The following is a 15,753-nucleotide window of genomic DNA, read 5'->3' as shown; positions in this document are numbered from 1 at the left end:
CGAAAATGCGTGCCAAATAAAATATAAACGGTATTTGATTTGGAATAAATCATCGGTCAAACAATTACTATAAACACAATCAACACTAAAAGGAAGCATTTACCCGACTTCAGCATTCTCACAAGTCAAGAAAACTCTATTTGAAGTCAACAGTCCGCTTTTGATTTTCATGTCTCTCTTCGATCGTAAATCAAAGGACTCCAAAGTCGAAAGATTATTTCATCACTTCGAAGACCTTGATGTTCATTTTTTCGGCGGTCGAATATTCTGTAGGGTATTCTCTTTCGATTTATAATTCCCTAAAGGTGTATTTATCGGTAAAGGGATGAATGACCACATTGAAAATTTTAACAGCGAGCCGCGTGGACGCCATTTTGGTCATTTGCTCTCTAGCAAGGAGTGAGAGACTGGGAACCAGTTGGGAAGAACAATACAACCCAAATATGGGGTTTACTTACACCCAAATATGGTAAAAAAAGTCCCTTACGCAGAACTTAAGATTTTCTCTGCCTATACACTCATACGCACACGGCTCTATGATTCTGCCGCCTCGACAGCCTCGCCTCTTGGCTCGGCTGTCTCGTTGGCAATGAATATTTGTAAGAAAATCGCTTGAGACCAAAAATGCCAGAACTGTTAATCGGAGACGCTACAAGAAATCAATTGCGTTCTGGGGAAGGAAGCACTTAAACGACAACAAACTATCAGCACTGATAGACCGAAAATTAAAAATTTCCAAGGGGGGGAGGGAGGGTGTAAACATCGTGGAAGGGAATAGCTATGGTGTAGAATGTCTAGAATATCCCGCTTCCTAGCCTGCGTAGCTGGCGGTATTGTTGGGTTTTTAAAGCGCGCACAAACAAGCGGCGAAGCCACCACCACGACAGCGAGCGGCGGAGGCGCGACAACAAGCGGAGCAGCCGCGAGTGGCTTCGGGAGGAGAAGCTGTTCAGCTTCTCTTCCCCAAGCCAGTCGCGGCTGCTCCGCTCTTTGTCGCGGCTTCGCCGCTTGCTTGTGCGCGCTTTAAAAACCCAACAATACCGCCAGCTACAAAGCCTACCCGCTTCCCAGCCCATTTTTTTCCAAATCACATTCATAGTTCTTTTGCTATTTTTTTGTAATTCCCACTCCCTGTCCCAGTGACCCAAATTTCATTTTTACAGTGAAAATTGTCCCAAATCTCAGTTCCCATTTTACCCCTTTTCAGACAAGTTTTAAAACGTACATTTTTCTGTTTTTGAAAATTCAAATGTTTAGTTACCATACTACTGTTAGCAAGAAATAAATTAAATTTTAAATTAACACCACCCCCTCGAATAATCGATCGCCGCACTCGAATCACGAAAAATTCAATAAAAGATAAGCCCGATTATTCTGTGAAACGCAAACTTCAATACACCGCATACAGTCCCCTAGGGTTTCTACAACATAACGCAGAAATAAACTCACTAAAAAAGTCATGTGTTATCTTTTTATTGATTAATTGCCTGCAAAAATACATCTGAATATATATGATATTAAAATAACTGGAGCCTAATTGCACATTCGATATCGTCCTATTTGTTGCCATGGAAACAGTGTAACAGTTCTCAGGGGACTCACTGGTCTCCAGATCCCTTTGCGAAAGCAAAGCATCTCTTGATACGAACAAAGCAGCACAATTCACCGGCACATGAAGGACTATGCTTCCTGCACAGATAAAGCAATGCTACACAGCCTTTCTGCAAGAGGAAAAACCAACAGACAAACAAATTACTTTTGAGGACAAAATAGCTGTAGTACTCAACAAAGTCTCATGCTTAGAGGCTTCGCCCAGACGTCGAAACCCTTCAAAGTTCAGCCGTAGCTAATATAAAAAACCTTACCCTTTTATATACCATTTTTGACAGACAAGATAACAATTTCATATATACCTCCCATGGAAAATAGTACCCCATTCATATACCTTCGGGAGGCACGGTGCAGCTGACGGTAGCCTAATGGTTACTGCGCTGGACTCCGGGTCACAGTCAAGCGGTACGGATTCGATCCCTGGCTGGGGTCATTGTGTTGTATTCTTGGGCAAGACACTTTACTCTCACTCTGTGCCTCTCTCCACCCAGGTGTATAAATGGGTACCGGCGAATTTACTGCTGGGGGTAACCCTGCGATGGACTAGCATCCCATCCAGGGGGAGTAGAAATACTCCTAGTGGCTTCATGCTACTGAAATTGGGATAACCTCTGGCCAGACGGGCCACAAGGCTCGAACACAGACCTCATATAACTGCAGTAGACCCTAAAAATAGTTTAAACTATTTTTTATTTAAAAATGAATTTACCGTAAGGTGCGTGTGTGTTTGAGATGTTTCAAATCCCGCCTACCATTTTATACACTCCAGCCTGAAAGGGGTTCCTTACCGTAAAGTCTATTATAGGAAATAAGCCCACGGGACAAAACACGAATCAAGTTGTGGCTAAGTTACGTTACGATATGTTACGTTACGTTGCGCTCAGTTACGTTACGTTATGTTGCGTTACAATGCGTTGCGTTACGTTACGTTATGTACTTACCTGTATAGGAGAGAGTGAAGGGAGTGGAGTGGGGTGGTTTGAAACAACGCACTTGAAGAAGTTATCAATACACGCTAGCTTTTTACAGGCATCATGACCAGACAGCTTCCAGCAAATTTTTCCTTTGACGATGCAAGGTTTCTGTGAAAAAAATGTTCATGGAGGTCAAGAGAATTAGTTTAGGCATATCTAATTTATAGGATGAATAAGGGCCGGCTCCTCGTTTCATGTTGTGCATTTGGACCTAGAATTTATCTTTTTAAACTTTCCATCAGTTTTCTGAGAATTGATGTTGGAAATAAGTTGGAGACCGGGGGAAACTTGCAGTTCGAAAACGTTAGTCGAGGCCCAGTTCTTAACCAAACATAGCACGATTTTCAATGTTATTAAATCATCATTAGGCTGTTTACATTCGAATTTCGAGGAATTGATTTAAAGCCGTGATAAGCAGACAAAACAAACCAGCACGTTACAGCAACGAAAATAATTTTAGAGCCAGAGAAAAAATAGCTCTGTGCTCTTTAAATTGAAGCAAGCGCTGAAGAAAAACTTGGAATGATCAATCGACTAAAACAAGGCGTGATGCCAGCGCGGACAAAATGACTCAGAACATTCTACCAAATAATTTTAAGCGACAAAAACAACAACTTTGAACGATTCAGCAACTAAAATAATTTTCAATACAGCATCACAGCGTGGGCAAAAATAGTTTTGGCAGCACGGACAAAAATTACTCTTGCACTGCAACCCAGTCGCAAATTTGTACTTGAAGTTATTTTGAATACAGCGACTGAAATAGTTTCAAAACGACAAATCTTTGAATTTAGCAACAAGACAAACAACAATTTTGGACATAGTGAAAATAAAATAAATTTACCCCAGCGTTAAAAATAATTCACTGAGTGTATAGTTACTTCTTACAAAACTTAAAAGAAAAATACTTTCTTTCTTTTGCTTTATTTTGGCAACAATCTAAGCAACAAGTGTAATTTAGAAACATACCAGAGAAAAAAGGTGAAAGTTTATTCAAGTTCACTAGTTTGGCCGAGAAGAGAAAATTTTGACTGTAATTGGTCACAACATGCCACAGAACTGAGCAGTCATGTACTTATTGAAGCAATCAATAAGCAACGCTCAGGACATGTGCTTTTAACAAGAAGAGAGAGATCAAAAATGAAATAAGTTTAACAACTTACGACCCAGTCTGGTGGTGTGGGATGATCATCGGCTACCAAAGTATCTTCTGGCAAGCCATTGTCTCTCAGAACCTGGGCCATACTTTCATCGTGTCTCTCGTCCAAGAAATCAAAGACAGCCTTGTGAAACGCCATTTCATTGGCGGTCACATACGCTGCAAAGGCGCTGAGGAAAAACAGAACAGCAAGAGTCTTCATTTTGGCTTCAAGATGTGTGCAATCGACACTGTAATTTAAAGACAACGTATGCCCCTTATATATAATCGAGAAGTCCTTACTTAATTTTGTTGCTTAGCGGAAAACAAAAGACTGCCCCTAATTGCTATTTAGTCAGCTTTGCTTTACTAGTGTTGACTGAAGTTAAGTGTGCAGCAAAGAACAAAAGTAAGCGGGGGACAATGGAATTTGCACAGATGTTAAACAAATACAACGAGAAAAAAAAAACACTTTCGCTCTAGAAATAGGACAACAAAGAACCTTGCGAAATGAAAAACGTGTTGACGATGCTGTTTTGTAAAGCTTTTATGCTTCCACTGCCTGGGGAATTGGCAATGATGAAACTTGCAGATCACTTTTATGCAAAGTCGTAGCTGTGTTTGCGGTTTTGCGCAACAAAGAGTGAACAAATACCTTGGAAATATTTCGGTGACTAGTTGAAATTAGTTTTAATCCTTTGAAGAATTTATTTAAGTCGAGATCTGAATGGCCTTGGCAACTTCAGGTTGGTAATCACCTATGAGCTAGGGATATAAAGTTTTAAGTTTAGGGAACTAAAGTAAACTTTATAAAGTTGCATTTTACAGAAATATATTTTTTTTGGTCGGTTGCAGTTACATTTCCTTTAAATTATTCCCAGCTTTGGTGTCTTAAATTATTCCCTTAACTGTACAAGTTAATTAATAAAAACAAAAGACTGATCCTCAAGATCAAATGTGCAAAACTATAGCAGTGGCAACGAGTAATTCTCAACGCCGTTACTTAACTTTTTAGTAAGTATTTTTCAACTTATCTCCCAACCCACCGGCCATTTCTTTCTACGTGACAATTTTCATTTTTCATGCGACCTGTATTTGTTCAGCCTAGTTTTGGGGCAAACTAATAAATTCTAAAAATGTTAAAAATTTAAACTTCGTTGTTCTTTGTTTCGAGAGGGTTCTTTGTTTCCCTGAAGAGTGTTGTTTTTATTCCCGCAAAATATTTATCATAGCTTTTCAAACACAACGCCGAAGAAGATTACAACTTTACGCAGCTGTTAAAGGATGGCGAGGAATAAACGTTTGTGTTATTAGCTACTTGCGAACAAACACGTAGGCTTTGTGCTCAGCTAACTTAGAGTGCTGCTCGATGGCTTAACAAAACATACAGGGTAAATATTTGATGTACAGTTGAATCCCGATAACTCGAACCTTCAAGGGAAATCGAAAAAGGTTCGAGATATCGGGAGTTTGAGTTATCGAGGGTAAAATTAGTAAGAAAATGACCTTAAGGTGATTCCACGGAATTGCATTGCGCATCCTTGCTGCGCATACGTTTTCGCGTCATTTAGCGCGCGCACGAGCGCGCGCGCACACAGAACACTACGAAATTCCCTTCAGCCTACGCTTGGTAGGGAAAGAAATGGTCGTTTTCTCTTAAACGAGCACGGTGACCCCCATTTTTTAATGCATTAATTTAAATGTCATACGGTTGTCTACAATATATCGCGATTTAAAGAAAAGTTTCAAATTCTACATTGAGATATTTTAATTTTAATGCCCTAAAAAACACGTTTTTAGGTAGTGCCGTTAACGTGCGCACAAAGCAAAATCTTTAATTTCTTTCGTTATCTTAATTCCTGTACAATAAGAATAGTTTTTAATATAAGATCAAAGTCTATTTGGTTGAAATAGACTAATACTTTAATGCAAAAATGATTTTTTTCTAGAAACAATAGTTCCCCATTCGAATTACTAGGGTTCCTAATATCTACCTCGGGGGTCGTAAATTTACTATAATGCCCATCCATTTTACAAAAAAACTAGCGCGGTGACCCCCATTTTTTATTTCATTTTTTTAATGCTCATAACATAATTGTAACCTGGACCGAGTTTCAGAAAATTTTTAATACTCCTTCTATTTCAGTGGAATCACCTTAAGGGAAATCGAAAAAGGTTCGAGTTAGCGGGAGGTTCGAGTTACTGAGGGTTCGAGTTATCGGGATTCAACTGTATATGTTAACATACAGATTACGATAGGAACACTCAATTATAACAGATGCTTCGTTGACCCCTAGCTTCGCAACCTTTGGTGTTGGACATAAGCTTCCATTTTTTTCAGCAGTTTCTAAAAATTCGTGAACAAAATGGGGCTGTGGTCTGATTCGTTTTCAGGAACAAAATATGATTCTTGTCGACTCCCTAAATTGAGTTGGTTACGCCCGAGGACGTTTATTAGCAAAGATAACACATTAGATATTTTTTAAGATATTTACATGGCTCTTTTTGAGGCGTTAAAGAGTTATAACCATTTGATCAGCTTGGTTAAAAAATAGCTTAGATGCTTGACTGGGGAAAAAACTCTCGAAAAGCGAACACTTTTCACCACGCCGTAGTTCGTTTCAACAGGGTTCTTTGTTTATTAAGGAAATGTTCTATCGGTTTACAAAAAGTTAAATCAACACCAAAAAGTGAGAAATAAACTTTGACCAGCTGTGAAAGATTTTCTTAACAACAACGTTGCACTCCATCATAAGTTTAATTTGCCTTGGGTCAGGGCCGTAACAACAAGCTTAAGAGGCAAGACGAGGCACTTGCCTCCATAGGCGTACGGGCACCTTCGGTCCTGGGGGGGCGGAGACCTTTTTGCCCGAAAAAATGGCATGGGTTGAAAGCCGAAAAAAGTGGCATATAAACAAGAAAATAAAACATGCATTAAAATAGTTATATACAAACTTCGCCTGCTTGCTTTAAGTTCTTCAATTAATTTCGTGGCGTCGTCCGAAGGTGTCAATACATTGAATCCTTTTTCAGAAGTATTTTATTTATTCATTTTAGTTCAGCAAAAATTAAATTAATTTGGGGGAGCCAATTTACATTGTTCCCCCCCCCCCCCCCATTTCCCATTTGAAAGTAATAGAAAAGCGTGTAAAACACTCAGAGATAAATGGGTTTTAAAACATTTCGTTGAAAGTTTTAAGCTAGCCCTGAGAACTAAACATCTGAGTCGAAAGCATTATCTTCATTACATTTAAAACAGCTTTGTTTCAAGGTCTTGCACTAAATCCACAGTGCGCAAACACTCAAGCTATGGAAAAGCTGACTGCATTTGAATCAAACCAAACTGAGGGCTCACGCAGAATTTGCGAGAAAAATCGAACATGATTATAGCCATTTGCGAGAAGAAACAAAAGCAGGTGAATGAGACATTTGGACTTTTGAACCACAAAGTTCGGAATATATTTCCAGTGCTTTTCCTGCTGATGTAATTCGTTTTGAACGTAATGTTGACTAAACTTTTCGGCTTATTTTCTGTTTTTTCTCTAGGCTTATTGCCCGAATTCCAAGCATTTTGCCCGAAAGATTTTGGCACTGGGGGGGCTGCAGCCCCCCTCGCCGCCCCCCCCCCCCCCCGCCTCGTACGCCTATGCTTGCCTCGTCTAGATTTGAACCCAAAAGTAAAAACAAAATATGTTTAGTTGAGAAAATAATCCCCAGTTAAACAAGATTAATTTTTTTTTTCAAGATATGCCTCATGAAAAATGTTCCAGAAAGAGTTTCGGAGCTTCTAGGATTCCAAATTTTCTGGAGGGCATGCCCCCAGAACCTCGTAGCAAGATCTTGCCTCGTCTATGCCAATGCCGGGACAATGGAGTTTACATAGACGTTAAAACTTGAATACAACGAGAAAAACACTTTTGTTCGAGTCGTATCAAAATGTTTTGTAACCTGGATAAATAAAAGGGCAACATAGAGCACGGTCGAGATGAAAAAATGTCGTTTCGCTGTTTTGTACAGTGAACTTTTATTATTTTCATTAGCTGTCGAGGAAATGTGTTATGTTAAAACTTGCAGATTAATTTTCTTGCAAAGTCGCAGCTGTGTTGGGTTTTGCACAAAAGATAGTGAGCAAATATTTGTTGGAAATATTTTGGTGACTAGTCTGTCATTTTTAGTCACGTAGTGGACTTGGCAATATTTCATTAAACCAGAGGTTTGAAGCACGTTGACTTCAGGTTGAAAATGAACCGTGCCAGATATGAAGTGTTAAGTTTTGAAAATTAAACTCTAAAAAAATAAATTTACAGAATAATGATTACTTTTGGTCCACTACTGGTGCATTTCCTAGTAAAACTGGGCCCATTTGTTCAAAGGGTGGATATCGCTATCCACCGGATAGCGGTCCAGAAGTGTAAACAAAACATACTTCCACCTTTTGAACAACAGGGACCAGAACGTTTAAATCCTGTCTTTATTTCCTTTCTAACTTAACAGTGAAGGTGACTATAATAATAACAAAACAAGACTAATAATTTGCAGGCAAGTGAGGTAGTTTCCAAAAGGAAAAAAAAAAAGATAAAAGGGAAATTAATACCTTTGTGCCGTTGTTTATATGCAATTCCCGGACAATCCTTTACTTTACACATTTTAGTCACGGATTTTATATTTTTACTTATAAAATCACGAAGCACCTACCCCCAAGGGTAAAGGCGGGGTTTTTCCCCCGAAATGTTAAGCGGGTTGTTCGGCCCGCTTTTTGAAATCCTTACCCCATTTCAAACTAAACCAATTTATTTGTCATATCAACCCAATTTCATATCCAAACTTAATACCCCATTTGAGACCACCAAGGTTCATCTGATACATAATCTCAGCAACCCAGCAATAGATATCCCATTTGTGTAAACATTAGAGAAAGGTTTCAGAATTCCCGATGCTAATCACACCACATGCCAATTCAAATCTACAGAGCACGCCGAAAAATCTATACCTATTTTGATAAAAAAAAATCATATCCTTGGGCGCTGCATAGACCTAGATAGCTTATCTAAACAATCAGAGTAACTTCCCTCTTCCCTTCCTCCCTCGTGCAAGCCTCTTAAGCTAGACGCAGTAGTATCAAGGTCGAAGCTTGCTAGATCAAGACGTTTGCCCTCTTGACTTCTTGTTGATCCACCGTAATACATTTCCCACCGAGGTCAAAGACTGAACTTTTATTTGCCTTGTGTGGTGCCCGATTTCCTTTCTAACGCTCACAAGGAGCTCCCGGGTTATTTTCCAGCACTTAAAATTACATAAGAGTTAATTTTCTTCTTCCATTTTATATGCAGTCACCTTTACATAATATTAACTTTTATATTACAAAAAAGGTTTGCAATTGAGCATGAGCGTATCCCGAGAACTGATGACAAAGTTGCCCGTGATGTACTTAATTGATCATGAACTTGAAGTCAAAAGAGATGAATTAACAGCCCTTTTTTCTTTATAGTTAATGTTTTATAATCGGAGCGTGACCTTTCCAACGAAGGATAATTTCTGACTTGGGTCTGTGTCAGTTAAGGTCTTTGGTAGAAATTATTTTCTCTCTGTTGGTATAATTTTGCGTGAAAATCAACAACAACACCAACAACAACTTTATTCGTACCCCAAATTAAAATTAAGTTTACAAAAAATAGTAAAATAAAAAAGAGTACACGGCTGCCCGAAATAACCGTAACGGGCATCCATCATTATACTCAGGTTAGGGTTTACACCATTTTATTTATAAGGGTCGGGTACTTAAGAAGAATGAAATTTTCCGTGAGAAATGACCTGCTTGAAGAATGAACTTCACGACGAAACTGTACAATTCTTTACACCAACGTTGTTTATGAATTTGATATAGCTTTCTGAGTCTTGAAGTTTATATTCCATTATTCAAAACCTCTAAAGTCTATTCTAAAATGATTCATCGACGCCAAGTGAAACGTCTTCCAGCCTCAAGAGTCCTCATGGGCCCGATGAGGATAAGTAGTAAGTGAAACGTCTTCAGAACTGAGAGTTTTCAATGTCAAAAAACTCTTTTTTTCGTTTTATTTTCAAGAAAAGCCGATATAAAAGTTGTACTCGAAACGGAGAACAGAATCTCTGGTGTATAAGTGGGTACAAAATTTCTTCTTTCTTTGCCCAAGGCATGACTTGTTGAAGACGTTTTTAATTTCTTTGAGAAACGTTAATTACACAAGCCACAGAACGCAAATTCGCACAAAGCTATGTTTTAACAAAACTCGCGAGAGAAACAAAAGATTATTTTGGGGTTATAACATGTTGACTTTGTAATTTTAACATCTCAAAAGCGTTTAATCTATTTTCGGTTGCTCGATAAACACGCCTTAAGTGGAAAAATTGATCTAAAAGCTGATTAAATACGCCTGGAGCGCTTTTGTTCCGAAAGCTTGTCACGCGGGAAGCGAAAAAAGCACCCCGGCGCTACCTATGCTCTATATAAAGGAGCGAACGCATCTCTTTTCACATCGTGTTCTCCAAAGCACAGATAAGACGCGTCAACATGAAGGCAATGTTAGCTTTGCTGTTTCTCGCGGCAGTGGCCGCGTATGCCCGAGCGGAGATGGAATATCATCCTCAAGCCATCTTGCATTATCTCGAGATGGAAGATCAGGAAATGGCTAGGAAGGTCCGCGGCCTCGTCGGCCCAAGCGCTCGACCAAGCTTCCGACCAAGCTTCCGCCCAAGCGGTTTCCCCACTGGAATTCCACCAAGAGTCGTAAGTTATCTTATATTTGATTAAAAGAAAGCCGGTTATTTTTCAGTGTAACAAATGCCTGCCATAGCCAATTTTTGCCCTTATTGCCTCCAAAGCTCTCTAGCTTTCGGGATGCCACCCGAAAATAATCGCAAATACCTCACATATTTTCGTACAGTTAAGCTTTTGAAATTCGTGCCTTTAATTTCAACGTTTCTCTGGTTTGAGCCTGTAAAGTAATTTTCTGATAGGGGTGGGACGTTGATGAAAAAAAGATCTAACAATCCGATAAAAAAAACCGAAGAAATTTTAGGTATTAGTTAAACATTTCACATTTGAAAATTGTAGTTGCATGTAAAACTTTAAGCAACACGAAAAAGAATGCTTCGTAAAATACCTAAAGTAGTTCATAATTACATGTTATACATTCCTGCTAATCATGATCTCTGACATAAAGAAAAAAAACTCTTTACTATTTATCCAAAAGCATTTTAAACATAGTGTGGAACTTCTAAATTTGATTTCTCACACATTTCCTTTTTGTATTTTTTTTCAACAGAAAGCGTGCATAGTCAGGGCGGTCGTTTGCCACAAGAAAGCTGGAGATGATGCTTGTGAGCATTTGGAGTGTATCAAGAAAACTGGTAAATGTCTGAAGAGAGCTGGTGTGCGTCTACATCATCTGCCCGACAATATGGTAAGTACTGTGCTTTATTTTCTAAAATAAAGATATTCATTTCCAAGCCAGGGCTTAGTTTAGACATTGACAGTAGATTTCAGAATGGCGCGGTGGTGAGAGCACTCCCCTGAGTGTGGCTGAGCCGAGGTTCAAATCTCGGGCTTGGGGTCATTTGGGTTGAGTTTGTTGTTGATTCTTGCCTTTGTTCAGAGGGTTTTTCTCTTGGTTGTCCGGTTTTTCTCCCAAAACAAAAACTATCACTTCAAAATTCTAATTCGATCGGTAATCCGAGGGCCACAGGTTTGTCAGTCGTAAGACTGTTACGTGGAACCTAGTATGATTGAAGAATATTATTCTACATGACACGAGCGTGGGACAAAGAAAAAAATCTGAGTCCCCGACGGGAATCGAACCCATGGCCTCCCAGATACCGGTTGGGCGCTCTAACCAACTAAGCTACGTGAGACTCGCTGTGAGCTGGGCCATTTACTAGGTTGATAAGTGACACGCGTCCTGCATACTGCTAGGATCAGCAATGTCGAAATCATCAAATTTGTAGTAAATAATAAAGATGGTAGATTTTAAGCTCGGTAATAAATAGTGAAGAATATTATTCTACATGACACGACCGTGGGACAAAGAAAAAATCTGAGTCCCCGACAGGAATTGAACCCATGGCCTCCCAGATACCGGTTGGGCGCTCTAACCAACTGAGCTACGGCTTTCTTTGTCCCACAGTCTCACGTAGCTCAGTTGGTTAGAGCGCCCAACCGGTATCTGGGAGGCCATGGGATCGATTCCCGTCGGGGACTCAGATTTTTTTCTTTGTCCCACGCTCGTGTCATGTAGAATAATATTCTTCACTATTTATCACCGAGCTTAAAATCTACCATCTTTATTATTTACTAGTATGATTGAGTTTAACTCTCGCAAGCGAGGGTAGGCTATTCAAATTGACTGTAATAGGGTCAAGGCTTATTTTAAGTCACAAAGTACCCAAATCTAATTCTGTTTTATTTTATTCATTGAAAACTTTTTTAATATAGTACCAAAGAAGGCAATTAAAAATGCCTGCAGAATCTTCTGGGAATCTGTGTTAACCCTTAATATGCTGAAATTACTCCAAAAAACGCGTTTTTTTTAACCGTTGATTGATGTTCTTGGTACTACTGTCCTAAATTTCTCTAAACTTTGCTAGAAATGCACTTTCTGCATGACAGCAGGAGGGCATTTTGCGTGCGCATGCGTCGATATGGACTAGTGCGCACGACAGAGAAGTTCTGCTATCGATTGTTTACATATTTTCCACTATTTATGGCCTAATTTCTAGCTCAAAATGAAACGTATTTTAAGTTTTACTTGCTGTATACAATACTAAGAGTCCTTGCTTTATCTTCTGACAACAACAAGCAAAGTTTGGTGTCGGCGTGCTGTTTATCTGATCGACTTTGGCTAGGTGTATTAAACATTGCACGTGGATAAAATGGCGACCGAATGTCGAGAACCTAAATACCTTGCCCATGTTTTTAATAGCCGGAAGATCTAAACGGACAAAGCGCTACGGCTACTTAGTACTAAAGTATAAAACAGCAGTTTTAACTTTACCATGTTATAATCAAATATCCCGGGTTTAAGCGAGTGGTCATGATTTTGTTCAGATTTGTCATAAAACTACAATTTAATCGTTCTCACAATGCAAAAATCTCAAAATCTAGCCTTGATCTCCAGCGTCTACCGATGATATATGGAGCCTGAAGTACTTAAACTATCGTCTAATGCTGCGAAGGTAGCGTTAAAAAATGGTCAATATTGTGGTAATTTTTAGCTTTCTTTAACGTACGTTCTCGCTGATTTATCCTAACAGAGAAACTATCGTTTGTGATTATTTCCTTAAACGTGAGCATTGGTCAAAATAACTTCACATTTCGATGATACCACAATTATTCTGTTGAACAAGAAAATAATTACTGCGATCGGTCTTAATTTTAAAGTGTTATGGTAATTCTTTGCTGGTAGACTATTTGTTTACATTTTACTATGTTAATTAGTACATTTTTGGCTCCTTTATCAAAGTCTAGCCTTGATCACCAGTCAAAAGATAGCATGAAACGAACAAGCGATATATATATTTTTCAGAAACGTTCTAATAACTGCTGTATAAAATGTCTTAAGAAATAATTTTTAACTATAAACAATGTTATTTTCAATTTTTCATTCAACGTTTATTTCTTTAAGTTTGACGTTCATTCTGTTATAACGACTGTTTTACTTCTGTGTCGCCTAAATATGTTTTAAAGAACTGCAGTTCTTGTTCCAGGAAACCCTGTTTGCCAGTCGAGGGCAAGTTGGCTTTGCTTTGGAGTCATCAGTGAGCTGCATTATCATGTGCAGAACACCCAAACATGTCGTTCCCCTCAGGGAAAACCCTTTTCTTTGGTGGCCGTCCCTTTAGGCAAAAAATCTCCCGACAAGCTATAATATTGCTCGCACTCTGCCTGTATTACAGCAATTGATTTGATGTGAAGTTTTGATCCTAATATATCACACTCCAGCACACGGATAAATGTTTTCCTCTTTTTACGGCCTGTTTGATTATTGTCGGTGAAGGCTCTCATACCTGTCCCACATATTTCCCATTATTTGCAACAACGATCCCGAAGCAGGCCAGAAAATCTGCTTTATAAGAGCCTTGCCACACACAAAACACTTTTTCTTAGCGAAATTTACGTCTATATTAAATTATGTGACGATAAACAGTACAAAAAACAACGTTTGAATCTTCCGCACCATTTTTATTCCCAAGATCACGCGGTCTTTGTACAGCGGTTGCACGCATGCGCACGCAAAATGCCCTCCTGCTCTGCATGACACTGCATTAAGTTTATGATGAAATTTCCATGTAAAAATGGACAACATTTAACTTTGGGGCATGCGCATAAGCCAAAATTTGGACTTTTTTGGCTGAACTGTTCCGATTTTTTCCCCGCGCTCCTTTCCTTTTCGTTTTTCTCTGCTTTCTTATTTTCTCTATTTTTTACTCTGTGCACGCCTTCTGCTAGCCTGAAAAGTTTTGATCTTAATCAATGAAAAAACCGTGGAAAGGAGACCATGATCAAGTGCGGGTATATTGGCCTGTTTTAGCACCAATTTACACCAAAAACTGATCACGTTTTTTTTCGATTAGCTCTGTCGGAATGCAGTCAATGTTCAAGATGGACACTCCTGTAGAAAGATTTATCCAAACTCTATAAGTTTGACACCACAAAAATCTGCTGACGTGTAAATTGGTGTCGTCATAAGTGGTTGGATGGCCATTCCTTCAAATCCCGGAATAATCCGGACTTAGCATATTAAGCGTTAACATTATCAAAATGTAAAACTACGTACATTTATTATTAAGCCAGCGTTTCTCTTATTTGTTGTTGTCACGTTCTAGAAAAAATGTCTGCCGATCATCCCTTGTTGTTTGTTGGCCAGCAAGTCTTGCGAGGAGAAGCTGTGCTGTTTCGTGAGGTTTGGAGAATGCGCCAAAAAACTTGGAGATGCAAAAGACGCGGAGGGGGAGTACTAACTCGACCGTCCCTGAACCCGGAAAAAAACGAAATTAAGCCTGCAAGTTTACAGTAGTTTTATATCGATATCAAGTTGTCATGAGTGAACAGATGTAACATTAAAGAGCCTGGTTGTCATAAATCTGTGTTTTGCTTCAAATTTTTTCTCGTGTTCTTTCAAGTAATGTGGTATTGCATACTGTATTGCATTAACCTCGTCCCCGGGGTCTCTCGAGAGACACTGGAAACGAGGTTGGTTTTGCATAAGGAACAATTTCGTCCCCAGTGCTTGCGTTACCGTTTTCTAGCGGATCGGGAAACGAGAGATAAACAAATGCTTTCTGCTCTTTTACGAAAATGTTTCCCCCCGTAGTCTTTCGTTTTCCAAATTGTGGGCAAGAAGACCGTGGGCTCTGGTAACAAGAGGGCATTAGAAAAGGGATGCAACGACGTAATGGGCATGTCATATTGTATTACCGTAAAATTTTCTATAAAAAGAGCCCCAAATATGTCCCCACCACCATACATAAGCCCAACCCCTCCTCCACCGAATATAAGCCCTCGGGGTTGTATTAAAATTAAAGTTAATAAAGAAAGATCTATACTTTCTTCCGGTTATAAACGCCCTATCGTAGAGCTTGTTTTGATCTTTTTTTACGTCGTTACAGTAGGCTCAGAGTTTTGTGATTGCATTGAAAGAATGTTCAAACTTGTTATATTTTTCATATAGTTATCGTTAGTGAGTTGTACCATAAAGTATTCTTGCGTGTACAGTTTTTCGCAGCTAACAGCTCTTTCGCAATTTAAAACGCCAAATTACTTTCGATAATCCTCGATAATAATTTCCACCGAATAAAAGCACCGGTGATCAGCCCTTTTGAATAGAGCTTATTTAGGTGTTTTATGGTTTACACGATTATCATAAGATCCCCGTTATATTGACTGATTAGAAAAAAATACCCTTCAGTTTGATAGGAAAACTGCTACATGTAGTAACATATTTACTCCACGAAGCAACCTTTCCATCTTTCTTCATTGGCGAATTGGGGAATTAATTT

General features: G+C 39.0%; 2 protein-coding genes across 2 annotated transcripts; one reads left to right on the top strand and one right to left on the bottom strand.

Moving 5' to 3' along the window:
* Window positions 1-1,457: 1,457 nt before the first annotated feature.
* LOC144648651 (uncharacterized) lies at window positions 1,458-3,977 on the bottom strand. Its single transcript, XM_078508160.1, has 3 exons — window positions 3,749-3,977; window positions 2,553-2,693; window positions 1,458-1,721 (listed from the first exon to the last, which is right to left on the bottom strand). Exons 1-3 carry the CDS (start codon window positions 3,944-3,946, stop codon window positions 1,599-1,601), a joined length of 462 nt encoding a protein of 153 aa, XP_078364286.1. The 5' UTR covers window positions 3,947-3,977; the 3' UTR covers window positions 1,458-1,598.
* Window positions 3,978-10,222: 6,245 nt separating this feature from the next.
* Window positions 10,223-14,841, top strand: LOC144657058 (uncharacterized). The gene is made up of 3 exons (XM_078517355.1): window positions 10,223-10,486; window positions 11,025-11,162; window positions 14,581-14,841. Exons 1-3 carry the CDS (start codon window positions 10,271-10,273, stop codon window positions 14,713-14,715), a joined length of 489 nt encoding a protein of 162 aa, XP_078373481.1. The 5' UTR covers window positions 10,223-10,270; the 3' UTR covers window positions 14,716-14,841.
* The last annotated feature ends 912 nt before the right edge of the window (window positions 14,842-15,753 follow it).

Source organism: Oculina patagonica, chromosome 1 (assembly GCF_052425735.1).
Source record: "Oculina patagonica isolate OP01 chromosome 1, crgOcupat, whole genome shotgun sequence".
Taxonomy (NCBI): Eukaryota; Metazoa; Cnidaria; class Anthozoa; order Scleractinia; family Oculinidae; genus Oculina; species Oculina patagonica.
Note: the sequence above shows the minus strand (reverse complement) of the source record. Positions and strands in the feature narration are given on the sequence as shown.